This window comes from Trachemys scripta, chromosome 5 (genome assembly GCF_013100865.1).
Source record: "Trachemys scripta elegans isolate TJP31775 chromosome 5, CAS_Tse_1.0, whole genome shotgun sequence".
Taxonomy (NCBI): Eukaryota; Metazoa; Chordata; order Testudines; family Emydidae; genus Trachemys; species Trachemys scripta.
This window is the reverse complement of record NC_048302.1, coordinates 28429626-28448658: the sequence shown is the minus strand read 5'-3', so window position 1 is coordinate 28448658 and position 19033 is coordinate 28429626. Positions and strand designations below refer to the sequence as shown.

At 41.9% G+C, this 19033-nt stretch overlaps 1 protein-coding gene across 1 annotated transcript in view; it reads left to right on the top strand.

Moving 5' to 3' along the window:
- Positions 1–19033, top strand: part of CENPE (centromere protein E) — an 89688-nt gene that overhangs the window by 47052 nt on the left and 23603 nt on the right. The window contains exons 27-32 of the mRNA XM_034772563.1: positions 5824–5982; positions 7319–7540; positions 9221–9379; positions 11872–12093; positions 13286–13435; positions 13715–13936. Of these exons, the coding sequence (XP_034628454.1) occupies positions 5824–5982; positions 7319–7540; positions 9221–9379; positions 11872–12093; positions 13286–13435; positions 13715–13936 (1134 nt within the window). The remainder of the gene's footprint in view (positions 1–5823; positions 5983–7318; positions 7541–9220; positions 9380–11871; positions 12094–13285; positions 13436–13714; positions 13937–19033) is intronic.

Below are 19033 nucleotides of genomic sequence, written 5' to 3'. Positions count from 1 at the left end.
AACGGCGATTCTGGGCACGGGAAACAAGCACTGAGTGGTGGGACCGCATAGTGCTGCAGGTCTGGGATGAATCACAGTGGCTGCGAAACTTCCGCATGCGGAAGGGAACTTTCCTTGAACTTTGTGAGTTGCTGTCCCCTGCCCTGAAGCGCAATGACACCCGGATGCGAGCAGCCCTGACTGTCCAGAAGCGAGTGGCCATAGCCCTCTGGAAGCTTGCAACGCCAGACAGCTACCGGTCAGTCGCGAACCAGTTTGGGGTGGGCAAATCTACCGTGGGGGTTGTTGTGATGCAAGTAGCCAAGGCAATCGTTGATGTACTGCTACCAAAGGTAGTGACCCTGGGAAACTTGGAGGCGATCATAGATGGCTTCGCAGCGATGGGATTCCCAAACTGCGGTGGGGCCATAGATGGAACTCACATCCCTATCCTGGCACCGGAACACCAGGCCAGCCAGTACATTAACAGAAAGGGCTACTTTTCCATGGTGCTGCAAGCACTGGTGGACCACAGGGGACGTTTTACCAACATCTACGTGGGATGGCCGGGCAAGGTTCATGACGCTCGTGTTTTCAGGAACTCTGGTCTGTTTAGACGGCTGCAGCAAGGTATTTACTTCCCGGACCACAAAATAACTGTTGGGGATGTGGAGATGCCTATAGTCATCCTCGGGGACCCAGCCTACCCGCTAATGCCCTGGCTCATGAAGCCCTATACAGGTGCCCTGGACACTGAAAAAGAACTCTTCAACTACCGGCTGAGCAGGTGCAGAATGGTGGTGGAGTGTGCTTTTGGCCATCTCAAGGGGAGATGGAGAAGCTTACTGACTCGCTGTGATCTCAGTGAAACCAATATCCCCATTGTTATAGCAGCTTGCTGTGTGCTCCACAATCTCTGTGAGAGCAAGGGGGAGACCTTTATGGCGGGGTGGGAGGTTGAGGAAAATAGCCTGGCTGCTGATTACTCACAGCCAGACAGCCGGGCGATTAGAAGAGACCAGCGGGAAGCGCTGTGCATCCGGGAGGCTTTGAAAGCAAAGTTCCTGAGTGAGCAGGGTAACCTGTGACTTTAAAGTTTGTGTACAGAGAAGCCGAACCTGCCCCCGTTTCTTTACCCAGTTCATGTTGACTATCCTATCCAGTTACATACCCCCTTCACCCCACTTCCAACACACGTTTCAAAATAAAAATAGTTCTACTTTGTTAAAGCACACCGTTTTCTTTAATACTGTTTTCGCGGGAATTTTTTAAAACGGACGCAGACTGTGGTGCGGAGCGGGTGTAGTGTAGTCGCGCGAATGCAGCTTCTAAACTCAAGGACTGACAGGCTCCGCTGCGGTGGGATGGTTGTTTCAACGGAGCCTGTCACCCCTCCTGATAGGGACTGTGTGTATGGGGGGTCTATGTGACTTTGTGGCAGGGGGAGGACGGTTACAGATCCCCTGCTGTGTGGCTCTGTGATCCTGCCTAAGGACCGCCGCTTAAGATCTCTAACTGCCCTCCCCTGCCACAAAGTCACAGAGCAACCCACCCTCCACCACATAACATGAAAACAACCTCCCAGACTAACCAGGGTAAGTAGTCACTGCATCACTGCACTATGTATGTGCCCTGCTGCTGTGCCTGCCCCCGACTATGTACCCTGCCAAAGGTGACTGTCCTGTCCAATTACCAACCCCCTTTCCCCCCCTCCTCCAAAAGAACATGATGGAAACAGTAGTTAACAGAAACATATTTTTTATTATCAACTACACATGGAACTGGGAAGTGAAACTTGGACGGGGGCTTGTGTCAGGCGGGAAGGAAAGAACTTGTCAAACTTTGGGGAATGAGAGCCTTCTGCTGCTCGAGCTCTCTGCAGGGGTGGAGTGAGAGTTAGCAGGGACTCTGCCGCCTCTCCTTCTGTGCACTTTGGGTGAAGGGAGTATGGGACTTGGTGGCGGGGGAGGGCGGTTAGAGATGGACTGCAGCGGGGCTCTGTCCTCCTGCCTCCGTTCCTGCAGAACATCCACAAGGCGCCGGAGCGTGTCCGTTTGCTCCCTCAGTAGTCCAAGCAGGGTTTGAGTCGCCTGCTGGTCTTCCTGACGCCACCTCTCCTCCCGATCCATGTTGGCTTGGTGCATTTGGGACAAGTTCTCCCGCCACTGGGTCTGCTGTGCTGCCTGGGCTCGGGAGCAGGCTATAAGCTCTGAGAACATGTCCTCCCGTGTCCTCTTCTTCTTATGCCTAATCCTCCCTAGCCTCTGGGAGTGTGATGACAGGCTAGGTTGTGAGACAGTCGCAGATGGGGCTGTGGGAATGGGAAAAAGGGAGTGAATTCCTCAGAAAGATAAATGTAGTTGTGAACAAAGAACATAGTCTTTCTCTGTGAACAGGACCATGCACAGCACCTATCACATGCGCACTCAGCACAAGGTCGAATTCTCGGCCTTCGCATTCAGTGCCTGGGGTTTTGCAGAGCACATTTGAGAACCGTGTCAGGACAACGGAATTGCTCTTGCACGCAGACATGGTAAGCCGTAGATTCGTGGCAGCTTAAAACTTTAATATTAGCAATGGCCTCATTTCACATTGAAATCAATGTCGGTCCCTGCTGCCAGCAATCCGGCAAGCAGGAAGTCTGCTCCTGTCCCACACCCTCGCGGCTGTCCCCGGGAACGATCCCTTTCGGCTGACCCTCTCCCGCCTCCACCGCGTGGCTGCAAACCAGCGGTTACAGTTCTGTAAAGGAACGGTAAAGCAGTCCCAACACTAACATTCCCCTACCTCATTCAAAGCAGGTCATCATGAGCGACATCACCCTCATGAGGATCTCTGAGAGCGACAGACAGAGAATGCTCCGGGAAAGCCTCCAAAGACCAGGGCCGTATGCCGCCATGCTGTGCCAAGCAATGATTCCAGAGTACTTGCTAGTCTCGTGGCGCGGCAACGTGTCCTACTACGGAGGACCCAATAAGGCCGCTCTCCCCAAGAACCTAATGCAGCGGATTTCAAATTACCTGCAGGAGAGCTTCCTTGAGATGTCCCAGGAGGATTTCTGCTCCATCCCCGGACATATAGACTGCATCTTACTGTAGCTGCAGTAGCAGGGACTAAACAGTAGAGCGGCTTGGGCAGGACAATCATGCAAAACCGGACATTGCTAGATTTTTTTTTCAATAGTTGCACTGCCCATGACTGAACCGTAAAGTTAATCAAACTAATCATGAGAAACCCATTTTTTAAATTGTTAATATTCATGTTCTGTTACAAATAAATGTTTAGATGTTTACAACACTTACTGGATGATCCTTCACCAGATTCTGTGTCCGGGGTAACGGCTGGGGAGGGTTGGTAGGGGATCTCTGTAAGGGTGATGAAGAGATCCTGGCTGTCGGGGAAATCAGCGTTGTGAGCGCTGTCGACTGCCTCGTCCTCCTCATCTCCTTCCTCATCTTCCCCGTCCGCTAACATGTCCGAGGATCCGGCCGTGGACACTATCCCATCCTCAGAGTCCACAGTCAGTGGTGGGGTAGTGGTGGCGGCCGCACCGAGGATGGAATGCAGTGCCTCGTAGAAACGGGATGTCTGGGGATGGGATCCGGAGCGTCCGTTTGCCTCTTTGGTCTTCTGGTAGCCTTGCCTCAGCTCCTTGATTTTCACGCGGCACTGCGTTACATCCCGGCTGTATCCTCTCTCTGCCATGTCTTTAGAGATCTTCTCATAGATCTTTGCATTCCGTCTTTTGGATCGCAGCTCGGAAAGCACGGACTCATCGCCCCACACAGCGATGAGATCCAAGACTTCCCGATCAGTCCATGCTGGGGCCCTCTTTCTATTCTGAGATTGCACTGCCATCAGTGCTGGAGAGCTCTGCATCGTTGCCAGTGCTGCTGAGCTCGCCACGATGTCCAGACAGGAAATGAGATTCAAACTGGCCAGACAGGAAAAGGAATTCAAATTCAAATTTTCCCGGGGCTTTTCCTGTGTGGCAGTTCAGAACATCCGAGCTCTTACTGCTGTCCAGAGCGTCAACAGAGTGGTGCACTGTGGGATAGCTCCTGGAGCTATTAGCGTCGATTTCCATCCACACCTAGCCTAATTCGACATGGCCATGTCGAATTTAGCGCTACTCCCCTCGTCGGGGAGGAGTACAGAAGTCGAATTAAAGAGACCTCTATGTCGAACTAAATACCTTCGCGGTGTGGACGGGTGCAGGGTTAATTCGATGTAACGGCGCTAACTTCGACATAAACGCCTAGTGTAGACCAGGCCTTACTTCAGATCTTCCTTTCAGCAGAGGTCACAGGATGCTTCCAAGAGACATCTAGGCCTCCTTGATGTCACCAGTCAGTATCTTCTTCAGCAGGCAATTCTCACTAGACATTTTTTGACTATGAAGCAATAATTTTGACCTGGTCCCCACTAAGCCCCGACTTCGGACTAAGGTACGCAAATTCAGCTACGTTAATAACGTAGCTGAATTCGAAGTACCTTAGTCCGAACTTACCGCGGGTCCAGACGCAGAAGGGAGGCTCCCCCGTCGATGCCGCGTACTCCTCTCGCCGAGCTGGAGTACCGGCGTCGACAGCGAGCACTTCCAGGATCGATCTCAGAACATCGATTGCCTGCCACCGGACCCTCCGGTAAGTGAAGACGTACCCTTTGACTGCTCAGTTGAGGACAGTACCCTGACCATATCTCTTTTCTCCCTTTAGGGAGCCCCTATCCCTCTTTGAAAGTTCTTGGAAAGATAGTCAGACAGGTGGCTGCTCAGCACAGTAATGGAGGGGTATGTTATCCAATTCACCTCCCTCCACTTTCCCAACCCACCTCTGTGACCCAACTCATAAGAACATATTGCTTCACAAAGTTTGGTCTCTGAAACCGAGAGCAACAGAGGAGGTCCCCAGCCAGCTCATGGGGAAAAGATTGTATTCTGGGTACTTCTTGGATCCCAAAAGACTGGTGGGTTTTTTGCCCTGTTCTAGACCTTAGAAAACTAAACTGTTTCATCAATAAATCGATTCTTGTCACTCATCTTCTCTACAGTAAAGTATAAGTGGATGTCAATGAGATGCCATCTATATCATAGCCATCTCTGGGAGATATAAATGTGGGTACAGTATTACCAGAAATGCAAACCGGCCAACCTGTTTTTAAAAATTTTAATTTTAGATTCTTCCGTTACGAAACAGTTGTCATAATAGAAAAACTTACCTGGTTTATGAATAAATGTCTTTTTTTCCATTAAGAAAAATAAATGGCAATAAAGATTTAATATCTTTAAGAGATTCAAAATATTGACTCTGGCATTGTCACATTCAGTGCCATAAATGAAAGTTAAATAGTTCATCCAATATGCAAATATTGTAGTCTTCGACCTCTTCAAATAAGCTGTTTAAAGAATTGCTTTGACTTTTCTCTTCGAATTAAAAAAAAAAATAAAACAAATCCAACAGCTACAACAAAAGTCTACACAGCAAGAACAAATAATTGGCTTGAAGGAAGAGCAGAGGCTGCATGAAATGGAGGAATTGAAAACCAATGAATCTAGAAAAGAGTTTTCAGAGCACTCAAACTTCATGATTGTCAGGAAACAAAAACTGTAGCACAGGAAAGAGATGATCTGAAAACACAAGAGACTCTCCAAATAGAGAGGGACCAGCTCAGAGAGACTATCCAGGAACCAATTACAATAGTAAGAAATGTAGTCCAATTTTAAAATTGTATTAAAAGAATTAAAGTATCTTTATGAACATTGGCATAGTACTTTTTTTTTTTTTAAGAGAACACTTAATGTTCACTTTCAACGAATCTTTTTTTCATGTCTTTTGCTTAAAGAATGCAGAGATTCAGGAAGAACTGAAAAATGCTTATACCTCTCTCAAACAGCATCAGGAAACTATTGAGGAGTTGAAAGGAAATATTTCAGAGAAGGAAACTCAGCTCTCCAAAGTTCAAGAGACGCTAGGGAAAACAATTAATGAGCTTAACCAGAAGGTAAGATGTAACATATCATATTAAAAATTTGTTTAACACTGCCTTCTGTGTTCTCTGCCGACTTGTATTTAGCAAATTTATGATCTGTGGAATCCTAATTTCAGTTTGTAACTTCACTAAAATATGTCTTTGCCCAACATGGTACTTTGGGTACTTCTGAAAAATGTAAAGGGCAGTGAAAACCTAATATAGCTAACTTCACAGCTACAAATTGAATATGAATTGTAGTAAATAAGTGTAACTAACAATTTTGGGGTGAAATTGTGGCTCCATATGAGTAATTGTTAAAACTCCCATGGACTTCGCTTAGGGCCTGGATTTCACCCTTTAATATGTATGACAAGGCTTAGATTTTTTTTTTTTTTTCTTAAACTATATGGAGGAAATCTTTTGATGTAGTTCTGGATCAAATGCCTACATATTAGTAAACATTCTTTAAACTATTTTAAAAAGTCCTTTTTGAGCCTCAAACGCTTAGGCTATCATAGAAAACCTCAAGTTTCTAGGAGCTTTTTTAATTCTGATGCATACATCTATTGTGGTAATATGCCTGACAGTAACGTGTAAAACTATAAACAGGCTTGGATGGATTAGATATTTATCAGTAAATGTCAGTAAACGTCTATTTCACACACAAACCAACAAAAAAAGTCAATCAAAATTTACAGCTAAGCAAAGTAAGACGAATGCTGCTTGAGAACTTATTACTTTGATTTAAGGATATTTACTTTGTATATTTTGACGTGATGTTGGCAACTTGTTTTTAATGGTTATAGAGATTTAGCTTTTTGAATCTTGATGTCTGTCATTAAATAACTGTCTGATCCTCCGCACTACTGTCTGATGCATACCCCACAATTTCCTAAAACTATGAACATTTAAATCAGTAAAAATTGAAAAAATGCTTATAATAAACTTCTGTCAATATAAAAAATAAAAATTGAATTTTTCTAAGCCTAACTATAAACCACTTTCATGTGGCCATAAAATTGGACTGTTGATTTTTCACCCATAAACTACTCAGATAAATCCTATTGAAAACTTTTATTAGGCTGTGATGAAATCTGTCAAATGTTGCTTTGTTTTACTATCAAAGTTTAATAATAAAGGAAATATCTCATTTAATATGGTATAAAAAACACTATTGGTAACAAACCAATGAACTTATCGGTAAATCATTCCTATGAAGTGTGCACCAAACATGGATTTTTCGTAACAAAATCGGTATATTAGGTCGAAAAAAAGCTTTTCTCACTTAAAGTAATCACAGAATTTAATGAAGCTTTTTTGTGTGCTATACCCTTGATGATCATTCCAATTCTTGTTTTCCTTTTAGGTCATTCAGCTATCTGAAAACCTGACTCTTGTTTCCTGTGAACATGACAAACTACTAGCGGAAAAAGAACGTATTGAACAAACAATGAATGAACGTATATGTCCACAGCTGCAGGAGATCTCTTCAGTTACTCAAGAGAGAGATGAGTTTCAGCAAAGTCTAGCATGTGTTAGAGCAGAAAGAGACCAGTTAAAGATGGACATAGAGGAAAACAAAGAGAGGGTACGTATCAAACCTCTCTTTGGGACTTAAATTTACTTGCAAATGTTCAGAGTGGTTTAAACTGCTTTACAGTTGAATTCCTGAAATTGACTCTTGGCCAGGATAACTCCCCCAATTACCATAGGCTGTGTTTTTTGCAGTCACCAGAGGGCAATCCAGATTTGACTCTGGCACCAGTGTTTAGGCACGTTCTTCTACCTGTTAACAAATGTTCTTACAACTGTAGAAGTACACATTTAGTTTCTATAACAGCATATAACAACAGTGATTCTGCATTTAACTTTGAATACAACTGTGTAGAATAATCCATGTTTAATGGTAACCGGAGATTTGAGCTCCTGGATAATTCAGTCCAGGTTGAGTTGGATTAGGGGAGAGGTTAGTCCCAGGAAGGAAACCAATTGGCAACACATTTTCCCCCCTGTAATATTAGAAGTAAAACAATGCCATGATCTCTCAAAGCATAGCATATGTACGCAGCAGATACTGAAGTTGATGCTTTGTTTTATCTGTGATTGTGTTGTACCTGGCTTCATCAATCCTACCTTGTCTGGAAGCAGGTATTAGTGAAAGGCTTCACCTTTCAAGTGATGAAAATCAGATTCTGAAGTTAATGGAAGCAAAATAACAAGCTATTTTCTATAAGTTCACTAAACTCTGGTAAGAAATAATAAGTTTTAGGGAAACTTACCAAAGACTGAACTGGAATCACTGATTTTAACAGGAATGGGGAATTGGAGTAGCCCGAATATTTCAGTAGGGTAGCAGAGTAGAACTCCTGATGGATATTAATGGCTTCAAGCTTTAAAGTGCTGAGATACTTTTGTACACACAACAGGTGCAAGTGCACAGATCCGAGTAATCAAATTATTCTTCCATTCAGATGTTGATCTTAATAGAACAGCACTGTAAGTACATACGTACCTGTTCCATGAAGTGTACTGGTGCGAGACTCTTTGCTACTTACCCAGCGTTAGAACATTGAGCTTGAGAAAATTCTTGCTGTGGTCACGGAGCATGCACTCAGTGATCTCTTCTGATTATATTCAGAAAACCATCTGAAAGACAACCTCCTAGTACCCAAATTTACTAGTTTGTCTTAACTGTACATCCATATTCTTATTTGCCTTTTGAAGTTGGCAATGATTACATTTCCAGAAAGAGAGCCACCGTGTCCTTCTGGAATCCTTAGAGGTGGGAGGTATTGATAGAGGATAAACTGAATTTTCATGGCTTTCAGATAGCAGACTTAATGAGTATGTTCTCTTTTAGAACCCTTGAGTAGTTGTGCTTACACCTTTTTTATAGTTCCAATTTGATAGAATACAGTGAAGTCTAAGTATCATGTAGTGCAGGGATCAGCAACCTTTCAGAAGTGGTGTGCCAAGTCTTCGTTTATTCACTCTAATTTAAGGTTTTGCATGCCAGTAATACATTTTAACATTTTTAGAAGGTCTCTTTCTATAAGTCTATAATATATAACTAAACTATTTTATGTAAAATAAATAAGGTTTTTAAAATGTTTAAGAAGCTTCATTTACAATTAAATTAAAATGCAGAGCCCTCCAGACTGGTGGCCAGGACCAGGCAGTGTGAGTGCCACTGAAAATCAGCTTGCATGCCATCTTTGGCACGCGTGCCATAGGTTGCCTACCCCTGATGTAATGTCTTGTGTTTCAGTCTTTGAAAATTCAGGCAGAAATGGAAAATCTACAGGAGGAGCTGAAATGTCAGAAAGAGCATGCTGATGCCCAGAAGAATGTGATGATAGAGAGAGAAAAGGAGTTGTTGAAGACAGAAGAAAAACTAACAGAAGAAACAACACAACTTAAAGAGAAGGCAAGTACTGTAGCAAGACAGCAAGGATTACTGCCTACCTTTCCTTTCCAGGATAAAGAACACTTACACAACGTACTGGACAAATAGCTTTTTGGTTATCTTTGCTAGTACTAATAACTTCTTATGGGTGAAGTTCAAAAGTCTTTGGCATGTTTTCAGGACAATGGGAGCTGGCTGGATGCTGAGCACTCCTGAATATCTGCCTCACAACGGTCTTCATCCTGATACCTTGGATCCTCTTCCTGCTTGCTCCTATAGGAAGATCCAAATCCTGAGCTTGCTGTCAGTCTGTCATGAAAGTGATTGAGATGTCACCCACAGATGACATGAACTATCGGAACTTGGTTAAGAAGCATAAAAATGAAAATTTTCATTTCTATGCTTCTTAGCCCTATATAAAAATATAAATAACTCTGTTGCTTACAAGAAGTTCCAGAGAGAGTCCAAAATTATGTATAACATTAAACCAGACAAAAGAATGGCCCTAATCCCAGGGAAAATATCTTCCTGGTGTTTAAGGACTCCCATCCTGTGTCATCTAGTAGTTTCTATACTGACTGCATCCTCAAAGATAACACTAAGGTTGAAGAAAAGCATAACAAAACTGTAAATTATAGTGCAGGCAATCAGATGCTGGTGCATCAGTGGTCATGCTCACAAAGATGCATCCATTCCTTCAAATGGGAACTTTTTTTCCAAAGGACCTTGTAGAACAAGAGATAGGAAGTACTTAGTACTCATTCTTTTTAAAGGTAAAAATGTCATGGTGCTGTGAGTTAAAAGTGACTGCCTTTTCTCTAGGTAAGGACATTCTGTCAGTAGTGAAGTAAACCTACTTGGCAGCTTCCTACGTGGAGTCTGTATCCTTCAGCAAGGGTGATATCTTCTGGTTAGCTCATCAGTGGCCAGCTGTTGTTAGGACAATGGACAGGAGAGAAACACTCCAAAAGAGATCAGTTCAGTACAAGACAGTTGAACATGAACTTGGATATCTGACTCTTTTTTTCTCCTTCCTTTCGATTCTGAAACTTCATTCCTTCAAAATATGCAGTGGTGTTATATCCTGGAACCAACATGGTTACTAGAGAGAAAAGGTGGGTGAGGTGGTTACCTGAACAATTTTGGGACCCTCCCCTTTCCCCAGGTCCAATGGCCCTCTGAGTTAGTGGGACCTTTTTTCCAGTGAAAGCGCCTTCACACAGTAATACTATTAATCTATATTTATTAGCAATTAATCAACAGAATACACATGCCAAGCATTCCAATGATCACCATTCCATAAAGCAGATTGAGTTCTCCTGATGGCCAGTCAGGATCGAATTGTCTGGGCCTCCGGCTTCTGCACAGTATGGTGTCATGCAGTGTATCCAAGTTCTAGCAGCTTGTTCTTGAACTGTCTGAGTTAAATTCCAACTAGCTTTTCTTCTGATTCGTGTATATAGTTAAAATGAGTGTTTCTTTTATTTGTACCTTAACCAATTATTTTACTCAAAACGTAGCTATGGAAAAAAAATGAATCAATCATTTTACATAATATGACTATACAGAGGGTCACATGCCTAGGACCTGCCTACTCATATATCTTTTGCATTTTTCAAAGTTTGTTAAAACATCTCAAGGTCTGCTTATTTTTATGACTTGGTGGTGGGATGCACTCTCAGGGTAGGAATGCTTAATCAGCAGTAGATCATGACTCCCTGCTCTTTCAAAATATTCTGTCTAATTTCTCAAAATAACCCCTAGTGGGCTATTTCTCTAGCAACAGCAAAACCTCATAATTTGTACTTATCCTCAAAAGCAACTTCTACCAAGAAACTCTCTCAGACACCAGTAAAATCAGACACCAGTAAAAAATTTTGCTGAAACTCAAGATTTTTTTTTTTAACTGTATCTATCCCTGTTAGTAATGCTGCAGCTGACATTTTGTTTTATCTGTCTAAGCCAAGGCCAAATTTTCCTGACTATAGATTTTTTTTTTTTTTTCTAGTTTATGGTGGCTGAGCATACAAGATGACTCGGGGGTCATGTCAAGTCCAAGTCTGTCCCAACAAAGAAATATCTTTTATTGGACTGACTTCTGAACCTGAAGGACCTGAAGAATAGTTCTGTATAAGCTCAAAAGCTTTCTCTCTCCCCAACAGAAGTCAGTCCAATAAAAGATTACCTCACCAACCTTGTGTCTCCCTCAGAATATGGCAAAGACATTAAGTCAAAGAGAAATTTCTTGCCCACTGTGTGTAAATGTTTTTGTTGGGCTATCAATTTTAGTTACATTTCAAAAGGTAATCTGGTGTGGCAACTCAGTTATGTGTTTATAAATAAAGAGAGGTAAAATTTTATTTTTAGACTTATTGACTGAATGCTTACATCTGTTCACCATGCTGTTTCCTGTAACTTTTACTGGAATGGTAAACTTTGGGGGGTACTATTTATATGAACATTTGAAAAACCAAACAAAATTATAATATGTATTCCTTGTATGTTTTTAATAGATAGAAAGGTTGAATGAAGAATTAAACCTAGTCTCTGGTGAAAGGAATCAATTGCTGAGTGAACTGAAAGAAAAGACAGAGGGAGAGAATGAACGTATTCAGCAACTGGAGGAACAGAGTTCCTCATTAACAGAGGAAAGAGACAAACTCCAGCACATGCTGGAGACTGTTAGAGCAGAGAAGAACAAACTCGAGGTGGACCTTCATGGAAGCATTGAGAAGGTACAGCAAGTGTCAAGTAAAGTGTAAAAATATTTAAAAATGTTGTTTCATTCTTGCAGCCCTCCCGATAGGCCCAAAGGCATCTGACACCAATACCCATGTTAATAGTAATTGTGCTTTTAAGAACTCAATAGTTAGAGATGCTTTCATCTTTATCTAGGACTCTGCCTGGGTGAAAGGATTGGTGGTAACTTAAATGTGTGGTAGGCTTAAGGTATGTAAAATAGTGGAAAATCCATTATAGTGAGACATAGACTGGAAAATACAATGATACGCTAAGGTTTGTGTTGAAATGATGTTTATGAACACTTCTGTGGCTGCACGGCTTCTCTCCTTATTCATGACCAACAGGTAATGCTTCTTATCTATGCAATTCACCCGGGGTAAAAACAGGAATGATTCTGCAAATCTTTAACATGATAGTAAAATGTTGACCAAAAAGATACAAGAGTTCCTTACATCAGTTATTTCCTGGTAGTAGACATCCCTAGCCAATTGTCTCTAGCAATTGGGATTGCTGGTACTGTGCATCAGTGTCCTATGAATGAGACTCATCAGGATGTGTCTCAAGAATCTTCTTTTGAGGACATGCACTCACTTGCCAGATGCAATGCAAAACTAGGTGACACAGCCGAATTTTGCATCTAAAAGTGTCTTTGTGTGCAGGTATAAATAACTAACATACTGACAGCCAATCCAATTGTCACTCCATTCCCTTCCAACTTACTATCGAAGCAAGTCTCACAGGATGGGGATCATGCCTGGAAGACTAACTTACGAAAACTCAAGTACACATCCTTTTAGATCGCTTTAACTGCTCTCATATGTGTGTATGAACACAAACATATACATGACCATAATTGGATAAGTAACCTCTTACCTACCATCCTTCCTAGTCTACGCATACTCTTTTCCAGTCACTATCCTTGTCCTCACTTGCCTTGCAAAATTGGCTAGGATTGACTCATCTTGCAAATACAATGTCCTTTTGGAATTCCTAGAGGAATTTTAGCATGGGAAGTGTCAGCTGAGAATAAACTGAATTTTCAGGGTTTCCAAACAGCAGACTTAATGAGTACGCTGACTTTTCTCTTTCAGAACCCCTAAAATAACCAACATTGTTTCTTTGTGGTTTGATATTGATAGACTACAAGGAAGTCTCTTAAAGATCATCATGTAATTCTTGTTTCAGTCTGTAAAAATTCAGGCAGAAAGAGAAAATCTACATGAGGAGCTGAAAAAGCAGGTTGATACCCAGAAGAACTTGATGGTAGAGAGAGAAAAGGAGTTGTTGAAGACTGAAGAAAAACTAACAGAAGAAACAACACAACTAAAAGAGAAGGCAAGTGTGATACCAAGAAAGCAAGGACTGCTGCCTAGCTTTCCTTTCCAGGATAAAGAACGCTTATCCAATAAGTTACTTCTTATAATTTTACTAGAGATAAAACTCCTGTTCACTCTACCTATTGTTAGATGGTATGACTGAATGCTTGCCTGAATTTGTTCACAGTGCCACTTCCTGTAGCTTATTAGAGTGGTAAATTTGGGGGATACTGTAACTTCGTTTGGTTTTTACAAACTTTCATACAAAGAGTATGTATTCTTTTTTATGTTTTTATAGATAAAAATGTTGAATGAAGAATTAAACCTAGTCTCTGGTGAAAGGAATCAATTGCTGAGTGAACTGAGAGAAAAGACAGAGGGCGAGAATGAACGTATTCAGCAACTGGAGGAACAGAGTTCCTCATTAAAAGCGGAAAGAGACAAACTCCAGCACATGCTGGAGACTGTTAGAGCAGAGAAGAACAAACTCGAGGTGGACCTTCACGGAAGCATTGAGAAGGTACAGCAAGTGTTGAGTAAATTGTAAAAATATTTGTAAATGTGTATTGTTTGATTCTTGTAGCCCTCCTGATAGGCCTAGAGGCATCTGACACCAATACCCATGTTAATAGTAATTGTGCTTTTAAGAACACAATAGTTAGAGATGCTTTCATCTTAATCTAGGGCTCAATGCCTGAGTGAAAGGATTGGCGGTAACTTAAATGTGTGGTAGGCTTACGGTATGTGGAAATGTCGAGAGTCCATTACAATGAGACATAAACTTGAAGTTTATACACTGATACAGTAAGCTGTGTTGAAATGTGCTTATAAATAATCTTTCGGAAATACTTTGAGGCTGTATTTTCGGGTAGTCACTTAAGTTGCAGAATAGGGCACTATACAGAAGTTAAATTGATTTTAAAACATCCAGTGGGTTTTATATTCACTTCATTTCTTTTCATTTAGTGAATTTAGTGTTTATAAGTGACAGATGTGTAGCACTAGGGGCTAAAGCACTCTCTTTCATCTACAAAACGCATACTGACCAGGCAGAAGTTTCCCATCACTGTTGTGGAGAGACCATCCTTTAAGATGAGGCTATTTCAGTTTTCATGGCCAAACATTCATTGCAGGCCCTCTGCTGAGATGGCCAATTAGAATAGTTATAGACTCAGGGAGCCCATCTATTAAGCTTAACAAAGGAGATTAAAGGGTGAATCAATTAGTTTATAAGTATCTACATATGGAAAAATATTTAATAATGGCCTCTTCAGTCTAGCAGTGAAAGGTGTGACATGATCTAATGGCTGGAAGCTGAAGGTAGACAAAATTTAGATTGGAAATAATGCATTACTTTTTTGACAGAGATTGATTGATTGATTTATTGGAACAACTTATCATGGGTCATGGTGGATTCTCTATCACTCTCAAATTTTAAATCAGGATATTTTTCTAAAATATATACTTGGACTTATTTTGGAAGTTTTGTTATGGGCTGTGCTAGACAGGAGGTCAGACGAAATTATCACAATGGTCCCTTCTGGCCTTAATCTATGAATACAAATTGTGTGGATACTATCTGTTCTGGATTAGGGTCAGACCATGGGATAAGTGTTCAGTAATAACTTCAGCTCATTAGTGACATCACCTTGATTTCTGTCAATAATAGCAGGCATGCTGGAATCCTGTTTAGTCTTCTGAGGTGTCCAGTCCACCTAATGCAGTCAGTTGTGCTGTGTTAATGACCCATTATGTAGATACTTATTTGCAATGTGTCGGGGGTTTAATTATAATACTGCATTTATAAATGTCTTTATTTTTATCAAAATAAAGATATTTTGAAGACCACTTGGAGAGAACACATGATCAATAGGATTAATATGTGACTCAAATCCAGGAACTTCAGGGTGGTACTGATTTATTGTAGGGCCTTGGACAACTTGCCTTGTCCCACTGCCATACATTACCCATCTGTAAAATGGTGATTAGTACTTCACGATATCCCTGGGATACAAGTCAGTCTTGTTTGTAGAACATTTAGCACTTGTATAATTCTTTACATTGTCAAAATATTACTTACAACTGTTTTCCATTGGCATTTTGTTAGTTGAAGATTAAATTAAATCAAAACTAGATTCTTCTTCCACTCTAAAATGGCAGACCAGCCTAGGAAAGCATGCCTGCAGAGAGTCACTGCAGACCCTCAAATCTTATTTGCCAGACTGCTTAGAATCCCATATTCCAGCACTTCACTGCAAGTAACCTACCTTTCTTTCTTGGTCCAAAATCCCCTCAAAAGTCTGACACACTTTATATACTTTTCACACACTTATATTTAACTCAGTCATACCACGCAGTACAAGAAATCAGTATTTGTTTATCATCTACAGTGCAAAAGGTAAAGCCATTGGTAAGCTTTGATTGGCAGATGGATTGGGTTTGTATAGCATAAGCCTACAAAGCATCAGGAAACAATGGGCAGCAAAGGCTACTGTACAAAGGAAATGTAATTCAGACTTAGTGGAAATGATGCAAGGCCACAGTTTGGTTGTCAGGTGCTACAAGGACAACCTTCAAACATCTGAGGTGCCTCCTCAGGTGTAAGGTTCTCTAATCAGTAAATCCCTCATGGCTCTTGAGGGATCACTTCCTAGGTCTTCTTTACACCTCCTTCCCTTCTCTCCCCCCCCCCCCCCAATCACTACACCCCATGCTGGAAGACTAGTGGAGTTAATATGAGTGAAAAATTCTTACTGGCTAACTTCTTGTAAAATGTCTCTACCAATCTGTCCTGTCCAATGCCAGTTAACTGTCTCGATACAGGCTTCAAGTTAATCTAATTCCTTTTTTCTCTGCATGGTGTTGATACGTTGGGGGATGGGGAAGCACATTTTGAGACCTGACCTCATAATAGGAACAGACTGAAGTTTCCAACTTTTTTCCTCTGGTTTAAGAATCTTATACAGCTTTGGTATATAAGGTTGGTAGGATTAATGTCCCCAGTGTCAACTTTCAAACATTTGAGCTGCACTCAGTAGGTGAGGAGAGGACAATCTATCAAGGAGGAGTAGGGGAGACATTATTAGAAATAAGGATGCTTGCAGGTAAGAACTGTTGTATTCCAAAGCACAAGTATACAGTAACTCCTCGCTTAACGTTGTAGTTATGTTCCTGAAAAATGCTACTTTAAGCGAAATAATGTTAAGTGAATCAAATTTCCCCATAAAAGTAATGTAAATACGGGGGGGGGTTAGGTTCCGCGGGGGGGGGGGGGGGGGGGAGGGGGTGGGGGGGGAGAGGGAGGAGAAATTTCGCCAGACAAAAGACCTTTCTTTCTTTCTTTCTACACACGCACACACATACACAGTATAAGTTTTAAACAAACAATTTAGTACTGTACACAGCAATGATGATTGTGAAGCTTGGTTGAGGTGGTGGAGTCAGAGAGTGGGATATTTCCCAGGGAATGCCTTACTGCTAAATGATGAACTAGCATTCACCTGAGCTCTCAAGGGTTAACATGTTGTTAATGTAGCCTCACACTCTACAAGACCGCACAAATTGAGGGAGGGGAGACAGCATGGCAGAGAGACAGAGACACACTGTGTGTGTGTGTGTGTGTGTGAGAAAGAGAGAGATGCGCATTGCCCCTTTAAGTACGCTGACCCCACTCTAAGTACACTGCCTTTTTAAGTAGATCAGCAAGTTGAGACAGCATCTGCTGCCAGCAAGCTTCCTCCATTCTGAGCCCTGTCGTGTCCCTCCCCTGCTCTGTAGAGAGATGGTGTTTCCGCCCTTGTCCCCCCGTTCCTTTACCCCAACGTTAGCACCCCTCCTTTCCCCATTTGCACAGCAAGCAGGAGGCTCCCGTGAGCAGTTCCAAGGCAAAGGGCAGGAGCAGCACGTGGCAGTGGGAGGAGGGACAGCTGAACTTCCCAGCAGTTGATAGCCTGCTGGGTGGCTGCTGCAGCCACTTAGGGGAGCTGAGAGCTGATAAGGGGGCTGCTGGTCCACCCTGGTTCCAAGCCCCCACCAGCTACCTCCAACGGGCTGCTCTTTCTGCAAGCAGTGGACAAAGCAGGCAGCTTCAAACAACGTTATAAGGGAGCATTGTGCAACTTTAAACGAGCATGTTCTCTAATTGATCAGCAACATAACAAAACAACTTTAACGGGGATAACTTTAAGTGAGGAGTTACTGTACTTCCTTGTGAAGGCAAAAATATACCAATGTTAATGGCAGGTCAATACATTTTTGTATAGCTCTGTTTTTACCCATTCAAATTTTAGAAGGCAGTGTGAAGAAAATGTGATTTTTGTCTTTCCTGCTTCAGGCATTTCAAAAATCTATTAATCACGTTGTCACAGTGCCACAGTGGGTCACAGCTGAGAGTGCCAGATTCAGGACAAACTGCTGAGAAATAGGGCAGACTCACCCGAAACTGATCGTTATTTTATCATAAGTTTTTTTTTTTTTTTCAAGCCTGTAACAAAAGTAAACTTCTGTCTCATCACACTGGTTAAAAAGAAGTCAGAAAGGCAGTCTCCTTAGGCATCTCAGCCCTTGTCTTGTTACGCTAACCACTGGATTTTATGATAAGTGGTTACTGAAAGCCAGTTTTATCTAATATAATCTCAAGAGATGAATCATTTGGCTAGGTCAGTATACAACTCAGTTTTGCCCAATAATCATGCTGCCGCCAATCCTTTAGTAACTAAAATCTAAAGGTTTATTAATAAAAGAAAATGAGAGTTTAAATAATAGATCATATTAAATAATTATTCAATAATTGCAATATTCTTATATCAGATTTGTAGCAGTGATGTTAGACTGCTGACTTGTAAAGTTTCTCTGGCAACTTCCAAAAGATTGGAAGGTCCTCAGTCCAATGTTGTAAATCCACAGTCCGGAGAATCAGGGCAGGAAAGAGGCAAAATGGAGTTATTCCAGGGGTCATTTATACCCTTTGCCATGTGCCTGGAAACTTTCCGTTTCAAACAAAGCTCACAGCCCAGTCTGTAGAAAGTTACTGGCACAAGGTGGAGTCCAGGGTCACATGAGTATATCACATGTCCTTGCAAAGCTTGATGACTCAGGTGGTAGCCATTGGCCCTTTGGAGGCTGAGCAAAAGTTTCTTCTATGGGCAGAATGAGTTTCTTCTATGGCCCATTGAGAGCAAAGTGTCTTTGATGGGCCATGAAACTCGACTAGTCCATTCACAATGTGCTGACTAGACTGGATATAAACCTTGTGGGGGTTACCTCCAGGAAAAAAAAGACAGTTGTGATACAGGTACATGGCCAATATTCATACTTCAGATACAGTGATAACTGGATTTAAACAGGATCATATTTAGCAAGTCGTAACTTTTCCATTAACACCTTATATGACACACTTGTTACAAGATTCATTGCAATTGTCTAACAGTGGTAGCATCAATGATATACATGGTCTCATTTCAATCATATAGCATCACACAGGTACTCTATTGCCTGGTCCACACTAACCCCCCACTTCGGACTAAGGTACGCAAATTCAGCTACGTTAATAACGTAGCTGAATTCGAAGTACCTTAGTCCGAACTTACCGCGGGTCCAGACGCGGCAGGCAGGCTCC